Source organism: Balaenoptera ricei, chromosome 16 (assembly GCF_028023285.1).
Source record: "Balaenoptera ricei isolate mBalRic1 chromosome 16, mBalRic1.hap2, whole genome shotgun sequence".
Lineage (NCBI taxonomy): Eukaryota > Metazoa > Chordata > Mammalia > Artiodactyla > Balaenopteridae > Balaenoptera > Balaenoptera ricei.
In genome coordinates, this window is record NC_082654.1 from 109,118,127 (window position 1) to 109,143,735 (window position 25,609).

The 25,609-nt window shown below is 52.5% G+C and overlaps 1 protein-coding gene across 6 annotated transcripts in view; it reads right to left on the reverse strand.

Annotated features, from left to right (window-relative positions):
* Nucleotides 1-25,609, reverse strand: part of PCNX2 (pecanex 2) — a 305,993-nt gene that overhangs the window by 1,686 nt on the left and 278,698 nt on the right. For 5 of the 6 annotated variants that reach the window (XM_059900886.1, XM_059900885.1, XM_059900884.1 and 2 more), the window contains 5 exons: nucleotides 13,859-14,003; nucleotides 13,180-13,410; nucleotides 11,611-11,885; nucleotides 10,781-10,968; nucleotides 820-1,268 (listed from right to left, as the gene is read on the reverse strand). In XM_059900886.1, the coding sequence (XP_059756869.1) occupies nucleotides 820-1,268; nucleotides 10,781-10,968; nucleotides 11,611-11,885; nucleotides 13,180-13,410; nucleotides 13,859-14,003 (1,288 nt within the window). Of the gene's footprint in view, nucleotides 1-819; nucleotides 1,269-10,780; nucleotides 10,969-11,610; nucleotides 11,886-13,179; nucleotides 13,411-13,858; nucleotides 14,004-25,305; nucleotides 25,559-25,609 lie in introns of those variants that run through there. The other variant, XM_059900888.1, reaches the window with a different exon arrangement.

A 25,609-nucleotide genomic window follows, 5' to 3' on the forward strand; every position in this document is an offset into this window, starting at 1 on the left:
GGCCTGGTTTCGAGGTGGCTGGAGGTGCCACCGCATGTCTTCTCCTTCGGGCAGGGGGAGGCGCCGGCCTGTAGGGCGTCTCCCTACGGGAAGAGGGTAAGGGCAGAGCCCCCATCATCCATCCACCTCCAAATACCCACGCCCGGAACCAGAAGGCCAGCAGCCTGAGGCTCTGCTCCTCCGCGGGCAGGACAGCGTGTGAACGTTCAGACGGAGCGTGGAAGCCTCCATCCTGAGGCCGGCTTCTGCCTGAACGTCCCCGATCTCTCCCTCCCTACCACAGTACAGAAGAGAGCGGCTGGGCGTTTATTTACGTACTTGACTGGTGAAGCTCAGTTATTCATCCAACGCCGGCTAGCTTGGGATCCTCGATAAGGAACCGTTTATGTGGGCAAAGTCCTCAAAGCTCTCTAACACTGAACCGCGTAGACGCAGAAGGCCACCTCGGGAGCCACCGTAAAACCCGGTGGCTGGTGAGCTGCCTGCAGCGCCGACGTGTCCTTTCCTCTCCCTCAGCCAGAGGAGTGTGGACAGAGAAGGTTCTGTCTGCACCCGTGGAGAACGTGCCCCCCCGCATCCTGGGCTCAGGGCGAAGGGGACTCTGACATCCGGCCCCCTCCACCGTCGCCGGCCTGGGCGTCATCGTTACGGGGCCCGGGCGACGCATCCTGTCCGCTGCCGGGCGCGGTCAGCCCAGCTCCCGTCTCGCTGCCTGCCTGTTACTCCGGGAACCCTACAGGGGAGGTGGCGGGAGCCTGCAGGCCCGGGGGACCGGGCTCATCGGCCAGGGGCGCCCCCCACCCCCCCCGAGCCCCTCACCCGTGCGGCCTGGCTGGCGGTCCTGGCCGAGGGGCCCAGGGCGATGTTGACACTGCTGGAGGACTGGGTGTCGCTGGTGTTGCCCCCCTCGGCGGCAGACAGCCCGGAAATGACCAGGACGCTCGAGAAGCTCCTCTTGCCAAAGAGGAAGCTGAGGGTGGAGCTGGTGGACGAGCCCAGGCTGGACCTGATGAGGGCCTCGGCCCGCTCGCGGACGCTCAGGTGGCCGGCGGCGGGGGCGGCCGGGGGCTGGGAGTGCAGGGACGCCGCCGAGGGGCACAGGGACAGCCGGCTGCCCGAGAGCCGCCGCGCCAGCTCGTGGACCGACGTGGACGTCTGCAGGAAGGCCGGGCGGCTGTCCACGATGGGGCCGGGCGAGCGCGGGATGGGCGGCGTCTGGCTTAAGGCCCTGGGGTCCTGGACGGACTGAGTCCTGCCTTTTCTCCTGCCTTTAAAGGAAAGCAGAGCAAAGGAGGTAAACGACAAGGACCTACTGTAGAGCACAGGGAACTCTACTCGGTATTCTGTGGTAACCCATGTGGGGAAAGAATCTGAAAAAGAACGGATACATGTATATGGATAACTGAATCGCTTTGCCGTGCACCTGAAATCAACACGTCGTAAACCAACCATAAATTAATTAAAAAAAAAAACACGTAAGAGTGGGAATTAAAGAGAAAGAAGGGAAAAGCAAGGGCATTCAAAAAGTCACTTATCTAGTCAACCAGAGCTTTCTGAAAAGGGGGATTAAAAAAAAAAAAAGACAGCAGAGCAGACCAGCTTGCCTTGGCAGGCAGCTGCCAACGTCAGTGTCTGCGTGTTGAGGCGGGCGGGCTGCTCTGCGGGGCCCGAGGGACCCAGGCTGGCCTCCCACCTTCTGGGCTGGGGCGGAGGGCTGGGAGCCCAGCTCGGGGCTCCACTAAGCCCTGAGGACTGAAGGATGGGGCGGGGGTGCTGGTGTGGGGAGCGGCGGCCAGGGCGATGGGCCCGTCCGGTTTGCCCAGGCCTGTCCTGGGTTTCGCACCGAAGTCCCTCGTCCCTGGGAGCCCCTGTCCTGGGCAAACCCATAACGTGGCCTCATCAGGCAAATCCCATCTTGTCCCTGCTTCAGGACTGGGTTCCCAGGCTCCTCTGATAAGCAGTGATGAAGGGAAGGCAGGTAGGTTTGCATCATGTTTAGTTGCCTTCGAAAGAGGAGAAAAGTGTTGAGCCACATGCTGTGGCCTTTTTTTTCTAGAAAAGTTTTCCCTTAAGATCAAGGTCTTTTGAGAGGAAGCCCTCCCCAGCCCAACTCGGGCGTGCCCGGCCCGGGTTCCCACGTCTGTCAGGGCTCCCAGCTCCCTTTGGCCAGTTGTCCCTCCCCTCAGGGGTCCTTCCTGGCCCAGCTCGTGCTGAGACTTGCTGAGACGAGGCCTTTATTTTATTTTTTATTGGAGTCTAGTTGATTTACAATGTTGTATTAGTTTCAGGTGTACAGCGAAGTGAATCAGTTGTTATACATATATCCACTCTGGCCTAAATCTAAAAAAAAAAAGAGAGAGAAAAACAAGGCCATTTTGGACACAAGGGACTGGACTGGCCAAGGATTTGGTCCTGGCACGTCTCTGGAGGAAGGCAGGCTTAAAGTGCCTGTCTTGTGCCTGACTTACCTCTGCGGCTTTAGAGACCAGGCTGGTGGAGGAGCCTTGAGCTTGCTGGAACGCTGAATTCCTTAACTTAAGCCTCACTACTCACCAGGGTCTAATTTTAAAATATTATTTTAACCACAAGGTCCTACTGGGCAGCACAGACAACTATACTCAGTAGCCTATGATAAACCATAACGGAAAAGAATATGAAAAAGAATGTATGTATATGCTTAATCGAATCATTTTGCTGTACAGAAATTAACACAACATTTGTAAATCAACTGTACTTCAGTTAAAAAACAAAAAATAAAAATAAATAAAATATTCTTTTGAAGGGGGCAGCTGGTGACGTCACGGTGCTACCAATTGCCCTACTGATGTGTGTCCAGGAGTGGCTACAGTTACACTCAATGGGTAAAAATAGAGGGGGCTGCAGGGTGGGTACCCCCAAGGAATGTCACCTCACCCCAAATGCCCAGATGATGAACTGGGCACCCGGTGATTCTGAAATATTTATGTTTGCCTATGGGAACAGCTGAGAGTGACACATCTTTTGCGAGAGAACTCCTTAGGGAACAGATGTTACTGTGGACATTCCCCGGGTCCCCTCTAGCCCTGCTCCTCCCACAGCGGCGGACTGGCTGAAAGGGCCCTCGTGCCTCACGTCGACCTTAACTGCCATGTGCCCACTGTGATGGTGGGTGCCCGTTGCCAGAGGGCACTGGGGTGCCCACGTGGCTCCCTCCTGCCCGTCTGCTGAGAAATCGGGGTGCTCCCCCCGCAGCGCTGCTCACAGAGTGGGACTCCCTGGGTGAGTGCAGGCATGGGGCTCCCACCCGGGGATGGGGCCCATCTGAACGGTCCCTGCTGAAGCGTTAGTATGTTACTCTTACAGAGGAAGAAAGAGGGAGAAAGGGACCCTGACGAATCCGAATTAAGAACAGAGATGGTGATTTGTTAGTTTATTCAGAGCTTGGCAAGGCCAAACATCTGTTTGTGATTTATACTGCAACGCTGATTGCTGCCCCAGAATAGTCCACATTCATCCGCAAGACAGTGATTTTGATGTTGGAGAGACCACCCGTACTTAGTGGGGGAGCTCAGCTCATTCCAGTAACAAACAGACCCATCTGTGTGCCAGAGGGGAATGGCCTGTGTTCCCATGCAAGATGGGGTAACCCCTGCCCTGATTTCACTGCTTCAGATGTTCTTGGGGCTTTTTGTCGCTCTTGATTTTTTCAAAGTTAGTTAATTTTGCAAATGGAACAAGTACGAAACCAAGCTAAATACATCTATGCTACTTATTTTGTAGTTTTAGTTTGCCAGTTACTTCATTATCAAATTAGGAGTGTTTCTAGGGAAACTCTCCTTAGAACCTGGGTTGAAATTCCATATAAATTACCCTCCCCTGTTCATTATCCCAGCATTATTCCTTTGTCTTTGATTGTTATCCGAAAGGTGGTGGTGCAAATCCTTAGAATAGGATAGAAGAGAGAAATTATATGTATCAAATGTTAACTACTGAATCTAGATGAAATGTATGTAGGTAGTCATTGCCTTATTCTTGAAGTTTTTTTGTACTTTAAAAAATTTCAAAATTTCAAAACACCAAACTATTAAAAAAAATAGGATGGAAGAGATAGCCTTCCTGTCCAATTTGGGAATCAGATTAGTTACAAATTCCTAACTGCTCTCAGCAAGCAGACCACCAGCCTCCACCAGTGGGCCAAGTCCCCTTCCAGCAAGCAGTCTGCAGGTTGTCAGGCCGCACTTAGGGCGGCATAGTGAGTTCCCGGCCGTTGGGCGTGAGGGCCCGCGAGTCAGGCATGAGGTGCTGGGCACCCACACGCTGTGCCCACCTGGGATCCCAGTCCTCTGAGAGTCTGGCAAGGGCCAGGATGGGGATACCCGGCTGGGGACCGAAGCAGGGACCCAGGGAGGGAGGGAGCAGTTGGGACTCCAGTTATGGGCACTGAGCCTTGGGCACTGTGAGTAAAACAAGAGCCTGTTCTTAGAATTTCGTTCACATTCACCCTTGAGAGCGGCTCAATCACTGCTGCGTAGCTAGGCTTCTCTGTCATGCCCTGCCCGGAAGTCGGGTCCTCCACCTCGGCCCCGGGGACTCCCGCAGGGCACAGCACACCAATCATCACTGGTTGCCTACGTGGCATCACGCGGTGCTCTCCACCCTCCGCCCTTCCTCTCTGACTGCAACGCCGCATCTACAGGCTCGGCACGCGGCACACTGACCGGGAAACAAGGGCCCAACCTGCAAAACTCACCTCGCGTGGAAACCCAAAGCTTCTTCAACCCCTGACTGGGAACAGAGCCAGCCCCAGACGGTTTGGGTTTGGCCACGGGCTTCTTAACCTTGGCCATTGGAACCATCTGGGACGCTTCAAAAGTGCCTTGACCTAGACACTGAGACCCACCCCCCCCAACCCGTGTGCCCCTGCAGACTGGGCCCTGGGCCTCCCCTGTAGCCTGGGAGGCAAGCTACGGGGCGGGAGCTGGGAAGGTGAGTCTTCCAGGTGGAGTACAAAGATCCGGGATCAGGAATATCCCCCCCAGGACTGGAGACCGACCTCTAACTTCCCTGCGCTGGCTGAGCAGGCCCCTGGCTTGCTTTCTAGAAGCTGTGGGCACCATGGTTTGATTCAATTGGAGGGAGGGCGAGAAGGAGGCCAGAGAAGCCGGAGGCTGGAAGGAAACCCAGCAACTGCACAGCACAGAGTCCCCTTTGGCGATGCCGTCCTGCTGGGAGCGGCAGCGGGGGGTGGCTTCCCAGGCCGCCCTCCCTCTTCCAGGGGCCTTTGGGCATCTCACCACTGGCCGCGTCATCTGGGAAGAGTCCTTGGTGGCAGGTACAAGGCCGTGGCGCCGGGCAGGGCTGTCCCCCTCCCCATGTGCGGCTCCTTCTGGGGCCGGTGTCCTTGGGGTCACAAGGGCTACTGCACTCGGGGCTTCGGTAACTGACAGCTTTGCGCCTGGCCCTGTCAGGGTGCGAGAGTCCCCCCGCGATCCCCACTCTCTGCACCAGCTCAGGAGGAGGGGGCCGGTTGGGGGAGGCCCCTGCCAGGCTTCGAAGACCTGAGCCGGGCGGGGGCAGCTCTCCTCTTGCCTGCAGCACGGATGCTTGTGCGCACCTGCGTTTATCGGGCGCTGAGGGACGCAGCCTGAGATCCCACTGGAAGCTTACCCCCGCCTGGGCTTTGTTCTCCAAGTCCCGGGGTTCCGACATGGTGCTTATTTACAGGCGGGGCGTGTTTCTAGCTGCCAAGGGACGTGGAGAGAAGGGACAGGGGTGCTGGCCTTGAACTTCCCCCAGGGAGTGAGTGGGTGCAATGAACCAAGCCAAAGGTGGCCATGTCCCCGTATGGCTTTAACCAGAGTGGGAGTAAAAAGATGGAGACATTTCAGTGTTCCAGGGGCAGGAGGAGGTATCTTGCCCTGGGTGTGGGGAGTGAGGTTGTCCCTTTCTGATGCCAACTTCAGGCTTTTCTTGATGTCTCTCAGGGGCCTGCTCTGTCCTGACAGTCCAAGATTTCCCTGCTGCCTTGATGCGTGCCTGTTAAGTCCCAGTGGCTGGTTTCAAGCCAACTGTCTCATGTGTTTCATCCTTTCAAAGGCAAGTTTGGACTCCATCCCTGCCCAGCCCCGCAGAATGGGTGTTTGGCTTATGCCACGGGCTGTGATGCCCCCTGCTGAGTTTCAGGAAAGCCTCGCCCCGGGCAGCCACTGAGGCGGGGGGGGGATGGTGAGGCTGCAGGCAGGGCTGGAGGGCAGATGGGGCCATCTCTGTCATTCCCCCTCCGGGACTCACGCCCCACCGGCTTCTCTCAGCCCACTGGGGCCCCCTTGGGACTCTAAGCCAGATGGTCTGAAAGGTGGTCACTCTTGCGTCCTTCAGGGGACCAGCTGGGCTGCATCTGGAGCCGCCTGGATTTTCCAGGGCAGGGAGAGCCCGTCGGGGACCGTGGCGTGGCCCTCCTCTGGGGGAGGGAAGAGGGCTAGCTGCCTTCGGGCGTCTCCCTCCCCCCCAGGACTAGGCCCACTCGGTGTGGCCAGTGCCCGATCCCCAAGGCATCACCAGGAGAGCAATCAGTCTTAGGTGGAGACTCTTCTAAAGATATATGAAGGGTTCTGGCAGGGGGCTTGGGGCACAAGGACGAGCCGACAGGATCCGCAGCTGTTGGCGCTTTGCTCTTGGCTATGACAGACAGAAGCTGGCGACAGCTGAGTCTCACCTGGGAATTCTGTGGCCTGAGGGCCTGACAGCCCAGCCCCCGGGGAAGCCTCACGGGGAGTGGCTCAGTCCATAGGGGGACCATCCACCCATACAGTCAGCCCGGGACCATCCACCCATACAGTCAGCCCGGGACCATCCACCCATACAGTCAGCCCGGGACCATCCACCCATACAGTCAGCCCGGGACCATCCACCCATACAGTCAGCCCGGGACCAACCACCCATACAGTCAGCCCGGGACCATCCACCCATACAGTCAGCCCGGGACCATCCACCCATACAGTCAGCCCGGGACCATCCACCCATACAGTCAGCCCGGGACCATCCACCCATACAGTCAGCCCGGGACCATCCACCCATACAGTCAGCCCGGGACCATCCACCCATACAGTCAGCCCGGGACCATCCACCCATACAGTCAGCCCGGGACCATCCACCCATACAGTCAGCCCGCGCCTGCTGAGCACAGCGCCGCCTTAGCCCTGAGCGGCCCCCCCAGGACTTTAGAGGGTCCCACTCGACCCCTGTTTCTCCTACCACATCTCTCCCCAGGACCAGGAAGCCACGGAGACAAGGGATGCTTTGGGCGGCCCCCATACCCCCCGCCACCTAGCGCCGGGGTGCCTGGCTCTCCAGAAGGCCCCGCCCGAATCCAGAGCCTGCCCAGACCCGCCGCCAGGCTGCCCCCCAGGGAGGGCCTTGGGCCTTCCTGCAGGTGTGTGCACCGAGCAAGGCCTGCGGCGGGGCAAGAAGCAGTAGGCAGGTGTGGATGGAGTGTGGACGTGCAGACGAGAGGTCTACATGAGCACGGGCCCCTCGCGGGCATGGCAGGGCGAGGCGCAGCGGGCCACGGTCCCCCTGTGTGCCTCTGTCCCCGCCCCGAGAAGACAGGGCCGCCACCGGGCACCCCCTTGCACTGCGCTGGCCTAGTGCAGGCGCGGGCAGCTCCCAGGCCCTGAGCACGCACAGCCTGCCACAGTGACGGGGGCAGAGCCGCGTGGACGGCTGGCTGGCCAGGGGCCTCTCTGAGGTGGTGGCGTTTGGCCAGAGGCTGAGCGAGGGAGCGAAGAACTGAGCTGAGCCTGGGGGCAGGACGTCCAGCCTGGGGAAGCCGCAGCGGCAGAGGCTCTGCGGGGAGGAGCGCTTGGCGTGAGTGAGGGGCAGAGAGGGGGCTGTAAGGCCAGGCAATGTGAGCCAGGGGTCATGGGGAGACCTGCAGGCCAGGCGAGGGCCCAGTTGGGCCCCCCAATTCATGTGCTGAAGTACTAACCCTGGAACCTCAGGATGTGACCGTATTTGGAAAGAGGACTGTTGCAGGTATCATTCATTAAGATGGGGGTCGTAGCGGAGTACGGTGGCCTAATCCAACGGGACTGGTGTCCTCACCAGAAGGGGAAATTTGGACACAGACACGCACACAGGAAGAATGCCATGAGAAGATGAAGGCAGAGATCAGGATGAAGCTTCTACAAGGGAACGGACGCCCAAGATCACCAGCAAACCACCAGAAGGCAGGAGAGTCCAGGGACCCATTCTCCATCATGGCCTCAGAAGGAAGAAACCCTGCCAACACCTTGATTTTGGACTTCTGGCCTCCAGAACTGTGAGACAGTCTTTTGTTGAAGCCACTGAGTTGGCGGTACTTTGTTACAGCTGCCCTAGCAAAGGAATACAGGTTTGTTCTGAGGGATATGGGAAGACTTATTCAACAGAAGAATGTCCTAAGTTAAAATACTGTCACCCTGGCTGGTATGTGGAAAAGAGATTTAAGACTTTGTGCAGTTGTCAGGGCTGCCTGAGTGGCCAGAGAGAGCAAGAGAGCGGTTCTTCTTTTATTTGGGGTGGGGAGGGGCGAGGTGGGCCCCCTGCCAGCCCTCTGACCCTCTCACGGGCAGGGGGCACCCAGTCTCAGGACAACTCCCCAGGAGCGCAGGGCCTTCTTTCCAGACTGTCAGCTTCTACAGCACAGGGAGACACATGTGTCTGCCCCACGTCCCCAACCCCTGCCCTGCCCACAGTGGGGCCTACAGAACCCGGGCAGCTGCTTCAAGAAGAGCTGGGTGTCAGCTTCACCTGGGGGAGCCCCAAGGAAGGCCAGTTGTAAGAGGAGCCCTTGAGCCAGCGGAAGAAGTCAGGCAGGGCACGGGGGGCACGTGAAGAGCTGGAGCAGCTCCAAGGCCTCGGACGCTCGGCAGAGGCTTCCGGAGTCTCCCAAACAGGAGGACCGCTGGGTTTAGAGCCCGGGACCGGCTGCAGGGGGTGGGGGGTGGGGTCCCGCTCATGAGGCCCGTGGGCGATGTCGCCTGGTGGGCCTGGTGAGCTCGCAAAGCACGGAAAGCCAAGCGTGGCCTTGGGAGAAGCGATTTTAAGAAGCAATAATGGAAAATGAACAGCTGGTTTGGGCTCTGGAAGATCCAGCTCCAACATCTGCCATGGAAGCCTCAGGCTCCGGCGGTGAACGGGGGGAACATTCACAAGCTATGCGGTCTGGATTTTAGGACAGGAAAGAGCGCTGGCCCTTTCCAGGCCACGCAAGCGCTGGCACAGCTTCGCTTCTACGAAAGGGAAGAGGCATCTCACTGAGTCAGAGCCCGTCCAGCACGCCCATCCTCGGCTCTTTAAACGCCTGCGGCCCCGCCAGCCAGAAACCCCCCCGACTCCAGCCTCCCTCTGGTTCCCACAAGTCACCTGGTTAGACGTGCCAAGCGCTCAGGAATTTCTCCATTTGGAACCTACCTTGCATTTTCCCATCTGGAAGATCACTTTATGTGATTTTGAAACTTAAAATTCTCACGCGATAACAACTGTTAGCTAAGCAATGAGAAACTCCTGGCCTGAGAGCCCAGCACTGGAGGCCTCGGGCTGGGCGACTGCTCTGCTTGGGGTTGGGGCAGACGGCACGGGGCGGGGAAGGGGGCCTTCTTCCCCCTAAGCAGCTAATGGCAACCACTTTGCCCATCTACCTACCTACCTCTCCCTCCCTCCTTCCCTCCCTTCCTTCCTTCCTTCCATCTCTCATCTATCTTCTATTATCTAGCTATCATCTATTGATTCATCTCTATCTATCTATCACATATCCATCCATCCATCTATCGTCTATCATATGTCTTCTACCTATCATCTGTCTGTCTCTCTGTCTCCCTATCTATCTATCTGCCATCTTGCCCATCTTTATATAAATCCTATTTCAGTTAAATCCTCAGCCTTGCTTCCAGAAGACAGGGACCGTTCCTCATTACTCATTCGGTGCAGAGCTGGCAGGGGAACACGCACAAAAAGGCACTTAATGAATACTTCTGGATGGTAAAAGCACTGAGGCCAAAAGGCGAAGCCACTAACAGGTTTTGAAGGGCAAAGCTGAGTGCCAGTGTGCCAGCAGGAACCAGGGCCAAGCATCTGTCTCTCCCGCATCCACCCGGGCGCGTCCTCTGCGGGCCCTCGGGGTCATCTTTTCTAAGCCAGCCCCCTCCTCCCAATGGACTGGGGTTTTGGAACTTCATCCATCTAGTTGAGCCTAACTGATTTTAAACTTTAAACTCAGCCCAAACTTGAACCAAGCCACCCCCTCCATCCCCACCTGCTGGCACCCTTCTTCCCTCTTTTCTTATGCTCTGAAATGTCAGGTGTAAGTGCAGGAAGGGGAGAGCTGTAGACTGTGGGCAACGGCCTCGCCACAGACTTGGAGAGGGGGGCTCAACTCACAGAAAGACGAAGGCACCATCATGGACCAAGAGCTACAACACAGCCCGACACAGAAGCACGTGAGCCAATAGGCACTGAATGAGTGAGAGAGGGGGTGGAAGGGAGTGACCGCTGGACCAATGGACAGACACATGGCTGGTTGGCTGGCTGGCTGAGGTGATGGACAGACAGATGGATAAAGGTTAAATGCTGAATCTAACACATGGAGAGTTGTTTTCTGAGTAGAACCTATAAGAGTCAGTATATTTGGGGCATCTTTTGTCCCAACACTGATTTTTCCTGCTTGGGGCTCTCAGAGGTTAGAACGACAACACAACCCACAGTGCTGGCCAGTGGGACTACAGGAGCCTTATCAGTAACACGAAGCCCCCGCTGCACGCACCTCTCGTCCTTGTCCCTTCAGGGGGTGACCAGTGGCGGTTCCCATCCTCTCTGGGCTGTTCCGAGCTGCTCTCCCGGCTCTCACCACTGGGGGCACTGCTGCCGCCTATGGGCGGGGCGCCCCCGGCATCCGCATCCTCGACGTTGCCGGCGCCGGTCTGGCCGGCAGCATCGAAGTCCTTCCGCACCCTGTGAGAGGGAGAAACGCTTGAAGGGTTCCCACCAGAACATTTCTAATTGCCGTAAACGCCCCATCACATTCGTGTCCAAATCGGGATGGCAGACCGGACTCTACAGGTGAGCAGCACACCTGAGACGCAGGTGGAGAGAGGGCCTTCCGTTCCCCAAACCTCAGAGTCTGATAAACGAATACACCGCGCCCGGATGAAGAAGCCGCAGGTCCCACCGGCCACAGGGACCCTCAGCTCTGGGGCCTGACAAGGAGCTCCGCCAGATTCTGACAGAACATCTTAGAATTCGTTCCAACTCACCAGGGACACCGTTACAACGGGGTGAGAAGACTTAGGGGATGAGAGATGCGTGCTGGGTGGGAGGAGGGATTTCAAGCCCCGTTCTTTGAGACAGATGTGTAACAGTCACTCCCAAAGACCCATAACCTCGGCAGTTCTGCAAGGGCTCAAGCCCAAGTCTCAGCCCGTGGATGGAAGGGGGAGGGAGGCAGACTCATCTGATGAAACAAAGGCTGTGTTGGCGGGGCACTTGGGCACGGAAAGAGCGTTGGACGGTGACATTCCAACCAGAAGCCCTGGAGTCGCAGCCCCGCCCCATCCAGCATCCAGGTAAATAACGGCCTTTGTTGTCAAGACCCACCTTAACCACTTGGTCCGGAACCACGCCCTGACGCTGTCCAAGGTGACGGGTCCGCTCCAGACGTTCTTCAGCTGCCTGTGGGTCCCTAGGTAGGAGGTGGTGAGCGGGGAGACATACATGGGGTACCCCAGGGGCTGGTCACAGGAAGAACTGATCAGGTTCCGGAGGACCTGCTTGTGGTTCTGGATGCTGCCGCGCTCGGGATTGCAGTTGCGGAGGAAGATGAGCTCTTGCTGCTGCCCCGCCCAAAGGCCACGGACACACTCTCTGTTCACCTGCAGGGCGGGGAAGACGCGGGGAGAAAAGCAGATGGCGGGGGCCTCCAGCATGTTGGTTCTGGGTCTGAGTACCTGGGACCACAAGTACCTGGGACCACAATACTTTGGCCTAAAGCTTTCATAGTCAAGCCCGAATGGCAGCCCTGTAAGGTGGATGTGATGCCACTTTCACGGGGCCACAGAGATCAAATAAAAAGGAAGGAAGGCTTTGTTTCAGCCCGGTGGTTTGAAGCTATAGGAAGAAGACAATCTCTGGGAAGGAAGTTCTCGGGTTCAGGAACAGGTTATTAGAGGAAGGTCTGGAATTTTAGAGAATTATAAAGTCTTTAAGAATGAGCTAGGGACTTCCCTGGTGGCGCAGTGGTTGAGAATCTGCCTGCTAATGCAGGGGACACGGGTTCGAGCCTTGGTCTGGGAAGATCCCACATGCCACGGAGCAGCTGGGCCCGTGAGCCACAACTGCTGAGCCTGCGCGTCTGGAGCCTGTGCCCCGCAACGGGAGGGGCCGCGATAGTGAAAGGCCCGCGCACCGCGATGAAGAGCGGTCCCCGCACCGCGATGAAGAGTGGCCCCCACTTGCCGCAGCTGGAGAAAGCCCTTGCACGAACCGAAGACCCAGCACAGCCAAAAATAAATAAATAAATTAAAAAAAAAAAATTAAAAAAAAAATAGCTATAAAAAAAAAAAAGAATCTGCCTGCCAATTCAGGGGACACGGGTTCAATCCCTGGTCCGGGAAGATCCCACATGCCGCGGAGCAACTAAGCCTGTGCACCACAACTACTGAGCCTGCGCTCTAGAGCCCACAGGCCACAACTACTGAAGCCCGTGCGCCTAGAGCCCGTGCTCCGCAACAAGAGAAGCCACCACAGTGAGAAGCCCGCGCACCGCAACGAAGAGTAGCCCCCACTCGCCGCAACTAGAGAAAGCCCGTGTGCAGCAACAAACACCCAAAGCAGCCATAAATTAATTAATTAATTAATTAATTAATTTAAAAAGAATAAGCTAGATCTGACTCTCAGCGACATGTGTGTCTAGCCCACCAGGACTTCTTGCCGAAGCTGTCACCTGCGCACCGGCTCTCGGGGTGGGAAAGGGCCCTGGAGGAGACGCACCGCCTGCCCCGGGGCTGCCCTGCACGCTGGCCAATGCTGCCCCCCAACCCTGGGGCTGTGGGTCGAGACAGAGGATGCTGGCCCAGGGCGAGGGCATCGGTGCCAATCCGTCCTGTTTCTTCTCACATTCCGCCCAGGTGGGAGGCTCACGCCAGCTGGGAAGGATGGGCCCCGTACCTTGATCACCTTGAAGCTCAGGAAGCTTCTGTGGAGCACGATGACCTTGTACTCGTCCGCGCCCTCGTCTACCACGTGCCGCAGGGTCAGCAGCTCCTCCCTGTTGGCCAGCACGGCGCCCCTCCAGGCTGGGTCGCCCTCGTGGCAGATGACCACCTTCTTCTCAAAGGACTGTATGGCCTCGTAGAGGACCACGGGGTCTTCGTACTCGTCGGGGCAAGTGAACTGGTCCTGGGGAAGGAAGTCCATCTTCGGGTCAGGAAGACCAGAGAGCCGGCCCCGGGTGGGTGCAAGGCCAAGCCCACCTCCACATCTCACAGTTGCCCTGAGTGGACGGAGGACACCTCGCCAACCCAGCACCCTTGGCCTCAGGGCCGTGCTAGGCAAAGAGCTTGCGGCTTAGGTGCCTATGACTTTTTGAGACAGTGTGGGCACTTCTGATGTCATTTTCTCTGGCCAAGTCCCCTCTTCCATCCTAGCGGGAGACCACCACCTCCTAGGGGTCTTGAGGGCACATTGTCACAGACACCGTCAAGAATATGCAATGCCTCAACGCTTAGTTACTAAATCAGAAGCCCACTCATCAATGTCATGCCGAGGAAAGGGACTGCGTTTTTGAAAGGTCATTTTTTCCCCTGATGCTTCAGGCTTATACTTTTTTTAAAAAAGGGATGTTTACCTGGTGCAGCTTCAGGGACATCCTGAGAGCTGGGGCGACAACTTTGTGCAGCAGGTCGATGTCTGCAAACACCCACTCATCTTGGGCTGTTATTCTGAAGTCACCTTTGAAGAGGGTGTGGAGGCCGTACAGGAAAGAATCCAGGCTGTGAAACAAAGTCGAGTTTGTTCGTTCATAAGGAGCAAAGGTGTTCAGGCTCCTGTTACCCTGAACTGGCCTGAGTCTCCCTTGTGTCACCTCAGGAGGGATTTTACTGTCTTTAGGCTGATCCAGCAGAGGTCCCACCGAACACCTGACACTGCAGACCATATTCAGACCCTTGTGACAACTGCTGTAATGGTCACCTTCAGGAATAGCCACTGATGCTCTGGGTCCCTGAGTGTGATGGTGGAGGTCCTGGTCAGAGCTGGCCTGCTACGTCCACAGGCAGAGTGAGTGCTGAGACACGGGGCCGTCTGGTCCAGGAGCCCTGGGGCCTCCACTTCTTGGGAGGGAGGCAGGGAGGCCGGGGGAAGAACCCAGGCCCTTCCATTGGTCGTCTCTGTGTTTCCGGATAGCGCTTTCGGACTATGTCACTCACAATAAAAACTGGATTCTCCCACCATACGGAGAGAAAACGACACCAAATGCAATCTCAAATTGGCCATTTAGATTCTCAGAGAATATCCAGCTCCCAATCCCACCCTTTTTTTTAATGACTAGTGGATGAGGCACGATAGAGGGGATTAAAATGAATGACGGAAGGATTCCTCAGGTTGTCCAGGTTTTTATGTTTCTAGGTTTTTTGGCTCTGTTCCGTTTCCTGCATGTAATTGAGCACTGCCTGGGTGGAGAGCAGAGGGACATCTTTCACCGTCTGGGTCCTTTACCTTTTGGATCAACGCAGGGAGTGGGTTTGGGAAAGCGACTCACCCTGTATTATGAGGAGGGAAAGAATGGTTCTTCCTTCATTCGTTGCCTGGAGTTCCAGTGACACACTCAGTCACAGCCGCCTCTAAACACCCTGGCCTCTAACATCCCTGAGCGGGAGTGGGCAGCTGTACGAGAAACAGCGTCCCTGACACGGCTGAACGGGGACAGACGAGCAGGGACGTGTGTGTGGAAGAGACTCTCCGAGGATGGAGCTGAGAAGGATTTAATGAGCTGGCTCGCCGAGCAAGACTTTGGATTCAGTGCAGCGCGCTAGACCCACACGTCAGGAAAATAGCTCCACTGTTGGCTGTCGGAGCACGTCGTTGCGAAACACCCCAGCATCATTAACCTCCTTCCAGAACTCCCTTGAGAGGGATGCCGGGGCTTGGAGTCAGAGCAGACTGCGGGAAACGGGAGCAGCCAGGGTCTAGGCAGGTGGGGCTGATGCTGTGGCCTCGAGGAGCCCAGAACCTTCCAGAAAGAGTCCAGGAGGCAGCCCTCCTGAACAGGCTCCCCCGACACAGAACAGAGACTTCCTGGAGCTGCCTGCAGTCCTGGGAGGGGAGGGGTGGACCGCAGAGCCAGGCTGGAGCAGTGCAGAGGCAGGGAGGGAAGCTTTGAAACTGTGCTAACTGCTGGCACCGAAAATGGTCCAAAATGCCCCTGTCATCAGATAGGGGCGAAGTACTGAAAAGAGGGGGTTAAACGTGGGTGGGTTTTTTTTCTGGAAAGGATTAGAAGCATGCCTCGCTGCTTGCACACAGGTGTAGAGAAATCGCTCCTCTTGATGTGGGGCTGGGGACGGTGGCAGAGGGAGATAGAGGGACCTGCCCAGATGCCCAGAGCGACACGGGCAGATGGAAGAGGAGAGCCGGAGAGTCAACCCATCCTTTGCTCGGCGGCGTGTGAAAGCAACCACAGACCTGATTGCCCGGCTGGGAAAACGCCCTTCCACGGGACCTCACTGAGTGCTCGTGAGCCCATCCCAGGTCCCCAACGATAGATGCTCTACCGGTCCTTTCTATTTTCAGAGGAAAATGACACTTTGTGACGCTTACTGCTGTTCCATTAAAATGAGTCTCAATGCACAAATGAACATATCTATGAAACAGAAACAGAATCACGGACATAGAGAAGACTGGTGGTTGCCGAGGGGGAGGGGGGAGGGAAGGATTGGGAGTTTGGGATTAGCAGATGCAAACTGTGATATATAGGATGGATAAACAACAAGGTCCTACTGTAGAGCACAGGGAACTATATTCAGTATCCTGTGATAAACCATAATGGAAAAGAATATGAAAAAGAATGTATGTATATGTATAACTGAATCATTTTGCTGTACAGCAGAAATTAACACAACATTGTAAATCGATGACACTTCAATAAAAAAAAAGTTTTTTTTAAATGAGTCTCCATGTAGAAAACAAAGCCTGGGGTAGAATTCCACTAGATTGATGGTATTACCCCTAGCACCTTAAAGGTACAGGCATCCTAAAAGTAAGGGTGTTTCATGACCTGCCTTTTATCCTCAGGAGAATGAAGAGGAGGAAGGCAGAGATGTCACGAGCTGGGAGGCTTTGGAGGGAACAGCAGAGGTCTCCAGGTCGCCTGCAGCACATTTCTGACTTGGAGCATTATCGGGCTTCGTCTTGTTAAGACTCTACTGAGAGATGACAGGCTCCCACCCCCAGGCCAACAGCTGGAGTGGGGAAATAGGGTTACATCTGAGTCGATCAAGGTTGGCCTTCGTGGGGACTAGAACAGCCACCGCCCGGGCCCCTAGCGCTGCCTTTATTTACTAAGTTTTTAGCACGTGTGCAGTGCCATGTAAGACCGGGCTTATCTCGGTGCCGCGGTCTGGCTCTCTACATGTGGATGTAGAGATTGCCCCTGCACTGAGGACTGCTTGGCAACAAACTCTATAACGGGCCTTCTGTACCTCTTCTGCAGCACTCAACCCATGTTCCACAGAGTCAGGACTTGAATTATATGTCGCCTTCATAACTGTGTGTGCACGTGCGTAGGTGTGTGTGTATGTGTGTACACGAGCATAGGTGCACATTTGTGTGTGCATGTGTGTATGTGTGCATGTATGTATATTGTGCACATACATAGGTGCACATTTGTGTGTGTGCATGAGCAATGGGTGCACATTTGTGTGTGTGCATGTGTGTATATGTGTGCATTTACATGGGTGCACGTGTGTATGCTCACGCGTGTGTTGGAAAGGATGATCCAGCCTCCACCTCAGAGTGACTCTGCACCCCCAGCAGACACCAACGACCACCAAGCTGGGTCTTCGTGACACTCTGCTTGTAGTGACTCCTATTCTTTCTGGTTCCGACCCAGTTTCCTATTCTATGATGACATAATCACTGGCGCTGCGTACAGATGAGAGGCTGGAGCCATCAGTACTTAAGCACAGTCATTCATAACCTTCGTGGAAATGGCCATTTTCCAGCTTGAGGCTCAGGCTGTTGCTTGCAGTGCCAGCGGAAACTCTAGCCCCAGGTCCGCCTAAGGCTTATGCTTTAACGGGTCCCGCCCAATTCAGCATCCTCACCCATCACCTTTCACGGCAATGACAGCTTGAGGACGGCCAGTTGAAGCAAAGGTTGTTTTCACTCCTTGTATCGCATCTTTCTTTATCCACAGAGGAGTCCTCAGAGCTCTGTTCTAGCCAGACGTTGCTTATGCCCCTCGAAGCCCTACTTTTGTTCAAAATCACTGACCAACTCAGCCCAGTTTTCACCTGCACCCTCTCACTGGTTCTTGGCCCAAGGACATTTTGGCCCCCGGGGGACATCTGACAATATCTGGAGACATATTTTGGATGTCACAGCTGAAGGGGGTCATTCTCCTGGCACCCAGTGGGTAGAGGCCAGGCAGGAACGTCCAGGACAGTCCCCCCCAACAAAGAACCACACAGCCTAAAATGTGAATAGTGCCACTACTGAGAAACCCTGCTCTTTCAGAAAGAAAAAGTAGCATTAAAGATAGAGATTTTAAGTTTTGGACAATGGGCATTATCTTGGGTCCAGCGTCAATGAATCTGAGGATTCAGGTGGAAACAAGTCTAATGCTGGGATAGTTTCTGCAGGACTCCCAGCGGACTCTCCAGAATGACTGATACATTCATTCGAGCTTATTTCCAAGCAGGTCTGTACAGCGCATGTTTACAGATGCGCATCGTGAAGGGTCTTCTGCTGTAGCGCATCGCCACCCGTGGAGCGCTTGTAGAACATATGCAAACGATTAAGTGTGATTTGCAGGTTGGGTTGCCCATGCTCACTGATGAGTAATGGAGATTCTCAGAGAGCATGTGCTTGGTTATCTAAGTCAGTATCCTAGCTCAGAGAGCGTCTCCACCCCAGGGACGGCAGTGTGCTTCACGCATGCTTCATTCCTCCGTGGGATCCCGCAACCGTGCACCGGTTGCACGGTTAATCCCATCACCCGTAACCACACTCTGTGGTTAAAGGAGCTGGAAGTATGAAGATTAATGCGTGCAAGAGGCCATGGTCCCTGCTATCAGTATTCGACCATTGCTAAGGCACTTACTGATCATTCTCCAAAGGCAACTCCTGACAACTAATCTTTGATTTCTTTAAATACAAAGTATATTCTCTTTCGGTGAAAATAAATAACTAAATACATTCTGTATTTTTTCTGTGTGATGAATAAAAGATCCTCTTCATTGCTCTATTTCTCAACGTTGGTTCAGATGAAGGCTTTTTTGTGTGTGATTTCAATTTCTTCTGACTTTACAGAGGTGTAATTGACACAGTTGTAAGATATTTAAAGTGTACATCATGATGATGTGATATACATATAGATTGTGAAAGGCAGATTAAGGCCTTTGATTTGGGGGTTTAGGCTTCCTTTTAAAGAAGTTTTAAAATATAATTTAAAAAAAATACTCAAGAGAAATAGGAATTTGTGAACTCCTAAAGGTGTGGCTTTGAAAGATTAATGTTTTATTTGTCTGATAAATGGAAGTTAGAGAAGTCTAATTATGATAAATATCAGGAAATATAGTAGTTTATATACGTGTGAGTATTGGAGATATCTGGATTATTTAAGGGCAACTCAGAATTTTAAATTACACGGATCTTGAACCAACTATATAAAACCTTAACACCTTAATAAACAATTTTTCAGTGAACAGATTTAAAAAAAAAGCACCAGCTCTGAGCAACTAGAAGTGAGGCAGGAAGGTTGATACTTTAGATTTTTCTGGTGGTTTGTGCATTACTAAGCGCCTTCCATTCCATCAGCTTAGCTCATTTTCCTGGATGCCTGTACAAGATACAGCATTATAACCCTTTCATATAAGAGGAAACAGGCCAGAAAGAGCTGCGAAAGAGGATGAGGCAGGTGGGAACAAATATTGAGCATCTCACGTCACACTGAAGGAGCATGGCAGCCTCCTGGCCACCTACCTCTCCAGGAAACACAGAGCTTCTTTAAAGTCAAGAAAGAACACTTGGGAAGAAAGCAATGGTCGCCCTCAAGTAGCTCCAAGGCTTTAATGTCCAAGTGCTGTAGGGACCAGCATATGGCAGCAAAGCTGGAGGGAAGGGAACCAGAAGCTCCAATCCTGAGCTCGAATCTTGGCTCTGATTCTTGCTGATATCTGGGTAAATCTCTTGTCCTCACGATCATCGATTTTTTTTCTGGGTCCATCCTTAGGATTGAGTGTGTCCAGGGGTACGTGGAGGCTGGGGGAGAGGTTTGCTAAGAATCTCTTGACATGGGGGGCGGAGCGCGCGTGCGTGTGGTTGGAAAATAAAGGACACGTGTCAGTGTGGGGAGGGGACCAATACACCCCAGGGTCCAACATTGATTGTCCCCTGGGACCCATGCTTGAGTCTGAAAAGCACAGAAGACGTATCCAAGGGGTCTGGGCACTCAGAGCGCAGGGTGATAGCCACTCCTAGAGGAAAGGGCGCTGGGCCAGCGGGAGAGGGCCAGGTGCCACCCCAGAAAGACGGCACAGGCCACACTGAGCTTGGACGGCCATGATGCCCACGTCAGCACAACTCAGGCCAGGACAGTCAACAAAGGGAGCTGAAGTCAGTGAGGAGGAAACGGCAGGCACCGTGGGGTGGCCGAGCCACATGGATGGGGGCGACCTGAAGAATTCCTGGGGGCAGATGGGACTAACTGTGACACAGTGTAGCAGTCGGGAGCAGGGGTCTAGAGCCTGGGCAGGACTCCGCCATGTCCAAACATCGCACAGATCCCAGCTCTGGGCTTTGGTTTATCCAGCTGTAAAACCGGGGCAGTAATAGCACCTACTTCATCCTCTTTCACGCCTCGAGAGAGGATGAAATGCATCTACTCGCTTCAAGCACTTAGCACTGTCCCCAGTACCCAGGGAGCACACCATCAACGTTCACCGTGATCGTTATTCTCATTGCCACTGAACTGGAACGTCGAGGCAACACAGGCTTCAGATATAAACCAAGGACGCTTATCTTGCAGAATCTCAGATAATCAATGGAGAGCAATCACGTGGTGAAAGGATCTCAGCCATGTGGTTCCAAGTAAATGCCAGATAAATTGAGAAATAATATTTCCCAAGCGAGAACTAGCTAAAAGGCAAGATTTGGTGAAAAGCTTTTTAAAAATACATTTGCCCTCGTGGCGTTCAAGTGCTTCTGGGCCTCCATATCAACGGGATCAACTGCTATTATCTGGTGAAAGATGCTTCCCGAGGCTGGCCAGAATACCAGGAGCAAGCTGGCTGCAGAAGAAACGATCTCCTGGCAGCTGTTCAAAATCAAAACTAGATTTCCAGACCCGGCTCCCAGAGAGTCTAAGCTGGCGATTTGTGATGGGGCCTGGGGCCCATATTCTGACTAAGCTGCCCGGGTGATTCTGAGGTGCTAGGGGTGATTCTGGGGACCAGAACACCCAGACATTTCAGAGAAGCAGGGGAGTGGGAGCTCGGCGTGGGACCCAGGGAGCCTGAGCAGGTTGGGCAAGGCTGGTCCTCAGGGCACTCCAGGGCAGGGTGCAAGGTGTTAGCTAGGTGATGGAGAGTGACAGAAATGACGCCCACCAGCACCCGGCCAGCAACGTGGAAAGAGACGGGAAAAAAAGGCACCTGGGGACTTCCCTGGTGGTCCAGTGGGTAAGACTCCGTGCTCCCAATGCTAGGGGCCTGGGTTCGATCCCCGGTCAGGGAACTAAGATCCCGCACGCCGCAACTAAGACCTGGTGCAGCCATAATAAATAAATAAATATTTTTAAAAGAAAAAGAAAAAAAGGTGTCTGTCAGCGCTTCTGTCCCTTGAGAAAGTCCCGCCAGATCCCTGCCCCTCCGGCAAGTGGTCTAAGATTAATCAATGTACCTCCTTGTACAATCCAGGTGCTTCTCAATCCGGCGTGCTGGCACTCGGAACAAGTGAGTTTGGGCACAAGCGCTTCAGAGCTGAGTCTTGGTTTCCCACAGCCCTCGGGCTCTCCTGGACGTGAGCCCCACTGGTTGCAAAGCCAGATTTTATGGGGCTTGTTTTTCTGGCTCAGGTCCCCCAGCTGGGGAGCCCAACGGGAGGCTCAGACCCCTCGCTCCTCAGGGGGGACCCCCTCGGTGGTGACTTCCCTCCCACTTGTGGGTCGTCATACTGGAGGTACAGGTTCTGACTGGACCGTGTCTCTGCCCCTCCTACCCTTCTCGATGTGGCTTTTTCTAATATTGCAGAAAATCTGTCCTGCTAGTCTTCAGGTCATTCTCAGGGATAGTTGTTCTATGTGACTTGGTAGGTTTGGTGGGATCGTGAGAACAGGTGACCTCAGAATCTTCCTACGCCACCATCTTGATCTGAGCTGGACGACTTGATTTTAATCCCTGGTTCAGGACCGTGCGTCATGTTTACTTTATTTCTCTTCTAGGTCCTGATTTCTGAGTTTCCAACCCCAGTCTGTCAGGCAGACCTCAGTCTTGTCTGCAAGAGGATTCACTACGACGTCTGGCCCTAGTTTGGGGTCTCGTCTCCAGCAGAAGGTCGGCAGGGAAACTGAGATTATGTCCGGGATTCCTGAAGAATGCTATTTTCCTCAGTCCGCTGTGGGTGAGAGCAGTGTGGACATGGTAGATGTGACCCCAGACTATGACAGTGACCTTCTGCCACAAGGTCATCTGTCGGGGCTCTCAGCCTCCAGCACAGGACATCTAGGGCTGGATTGTTGGTCTGTCATTTTTCAAGCTTACATTTATCTTGACATGTTCTATTCTCTTAGAAGCCTAGTTACTCCAAGAGTCAGTAAAATTTCTTCTTCAAGCAAACATGTTGCTGCTGTGAATGCAGTCACCTTCTCACCTTTTATCTCTATAAATGGACTATCGGTCAGGATCCACTCATCACCTCTCATGTACTTGAAGACAGTCACCAAGCCATCTTTTAGCCCCTGCAGTCAGTGAAATTATTTTGACTTCCTCCTAAACATGCCTTTATATTTGTATGCTCTTGTTCAGTAGGAGACACAGTTCTACAAAGGGGATAGGCCCCAAACTCCAAATTAAAACCATTATCAGCGTTTGCTTGTCACATCCCTATTAACTCATTCTATCTCCGTAACATATGGACGTCTTATTTGAAGACATTTTACATACCTGTACTCTTTTGCTCACTTGCATTCAGCTTATCATTTAAGCTGATTCTAAATTTGCTCATCCTAATTTTTCATGTGTGTATTTTTCTTCCTTGAGAATAGCCTATCAAAGCTATGTCACTGCTGTGAAGTCAAAATATTTCCCCGAGAAACCCATCAAATGAAGCAGAGCTTGTGACTTATGCTAGGCTGCTATATAAGACTTATCTGTGGAGTAAGTGCTCAAAAATCATCTGTTAGTCTTTAATACTAAATATGTGAGAATGACTTGTTAGGTCTCAGAAAGTACACTTAAGGGCATACTCCTGAGTTAAAATTATACTAGGATAAAGCACATGTGCGCACGCGTGTGCACACACGCGCGCACACACACACACACACACACACACACACACAGATAAGCCACTCCTACTGTGAACATAAATAAAACCATACTGAATAAAATATTAGCAAAGTGAATCCATCATTGCATAGACAGAATATATCGTGACCAAGTAGAGCTTATCTCAGAATTGTAAGGATGTTTTAATGAAGAAATCTATTAAAATAACCTAGTACATTAATAGACTTAAGAAGAATTTCATCTGAATGTGAGCCCTCAAACTTTGAAAGAATTCAACATCCTTTCCTGATGAAAGCTTTAGCAATCTAGGAAGAGAAGGACACTCCTAACGATGAAAATGTCTAATAGAATCCTAAAACAAACCTTATTTTTTAACACTAAAATATGACGCTTGTTCCCCACTGATGTCTGGATTAATGTGAGGATGTTGTGTTAGACTGAATAATGGTTCCCCAACATGTCCATGTCCTTATCTCTGGAACCTGTGGTTATGTTACCTTACAGGGCACAAGGAATTTTGCAGATGTGATTAAATTGAGCATTTTGAGATGGGGAGATTTTCCTGGATTATCTGGGAGGGCCCAATGTAATCACAAGGATCCTCATAAGTAAAAGAAGGAAGTGGGTGAGGTAGAGTTTGGCAGAGAGAGACTGGAAAAGGCTACACTTTTGTCTGGGAAGATGGAGGAAGGGGTTGCTGGGATGCAGGCGGCCTCTAGAACAGGGGATGGATTCTCCCCTCAGAGTCTCCAGAAGGAATGCAGACACCTTGATTTTAGCCTAGTGAAACCTGTTTTGTACTTTTGATCTCCAGAACTGTACGACAACTAATTTATGCTGCTGTAAGCCACCGAATTTGTGGTAAGTTGTTATAGCAGCAATTGGAAACGAACACAGATGCCCACCTCCAACTGGAGGTCAGGGCCAACGGAACAGGAAAAAGAACTGAGGTATAAATATAGGAAAGAAAAAGGCAAAACTGTCATATTTGCAGATATGTCTTTCCAGCAGAAAATCAAATAGAATTAACTGAAATAATGTTTATAACAGAGTTCAGTAGAGGTGCCCAGGATGAAATTGATATAAAAAACCAAATACAGTAAGTCCTCTACATACAAACGAGTTCCATTCCGAGAGCACATTCGTTAAGTCCAATTTGTTCGTAAGCCCAACAAATTAGCCTAGGTACCCAACTAACACAATCGGCTATATAGTACTGTATTGTAATCGGTTTATAATACTTTCCACATAAATAATACATAAAAAACAAACACAGTGGGCTTCCCTGGTGGCACAGTGGTTGAGAATCTGCCTGCCAATGCAGGGGATACGGGTTCGAGCCCTGGTCTGGGAAGATCCCACATGCCGCGGAGCAACTGGGCCCGTGAGCCACAGCTACTGAGCCTGAGCGTCTGGAGCCTGTGCTCTGCAACAAGAGGCCGCGATAGTGAGAGGCCCGCGCACCGCGATGAAGAGTGGCCCCTGCTTGCCGCAACTGGAGAAAGCCCTCGCACAAAAACGAAGACCCAACACAGCCAAAAAAAATAAAATAAATAATAATAAAAAATGAAAACTGACATGTGCTATAAAAAACAAAACAAAACAAAACAAAACAAACACAGTACAGTAAAGTACACAAAAGCACAACCACTTGTAGAGGACGCACGCATGTGACAATGTACGCCAGACACGTGAACTAACTTACATGATTGGGCGTGCAAACGCACGTTCGCATCTTTGAAAGTTTGAAACTTGAAGGTTCGTATGTAGGGGACTGACTGTAACTTTCCTGTATACCAGCAGTAGCCAATTAGAAAATGTGACAGGAGAAAAAGGATTTTATTCATGATCACAATAAAACTATAAAATACCTAGAGACAAGTCCATTAAGGATTACAAATCTCCAAAAAAATGATAAACTATTATGGAAAGACATTTAAAAAACTGAATGATTACAAAGATACACCATATTATTGACTGATGTCCATTCTTTCCCCAAATTAATCTGTGAATTTAATATACTCTAAATCAAAATTCCAAATGAGGTTTTTATAAAATATGAGTCTAAATTTCACCTGAGGAGAAAATGAGGAGTAGCAGGCCCACCATAAAGACAAGGGCACCTTGAAATACGGTACAGGACTGCTCAGTGGAGTGAATCAGCCCCAGATAATCAAATCTTTCCCTAGACTAGCAAGAGTATCATTCCCAGATTTATCTCATCACTATGTTTGCAACAAGCAGAGCCGACATGGAGTATGAGAAGCTGTTTGAAACAAAGAAAATCCCATCAAAACAAGGCTGATGAAAGCAGCTGCTAGGCATGGTACTTATTCAAGGAAAATATAAATAAAACAGACCAAGCTAGATACACCTGGATCAGGAATACTGGAACAAGTAACACAAAGAACAAGATCGAAGAAATCTGAAAATATGTTGTACGGGAATGGAAAGAGTGAAATCGTTGAAGCATTTTATTTGTAATTTGTAAAGAAAATTTGAAATTTATTTAAAAAAATTAAAATAAAAACTTCCCATTGATCCAACAAAAGATCATCTGCTTGGATGCTGTGAATATCTGAAGACTCATTTTGTGATGTGGAGTCCAGAATCTTCTGAAGCCCTTCTCAAAGAGTATTCCCTATTTACAGTACTATAGGGGACTGTTTCACAAAGCCCACGAAGGAGGCTTCTGCTAGACTTTCAATCATCAAATTCAGTCCCAGATGACCACAAAGGGAACTGCCCGGGTCTAGTGTGAGGCTGAGTCGGGTAGGAGGGAAGAGAGGGGCTAGAAGAAGGTCAGCTCCTCCCCAGAGTATTTCCTAGAACACAGATCAACACAATACTGTAATTGGTGAGCATTTCTCATCAGA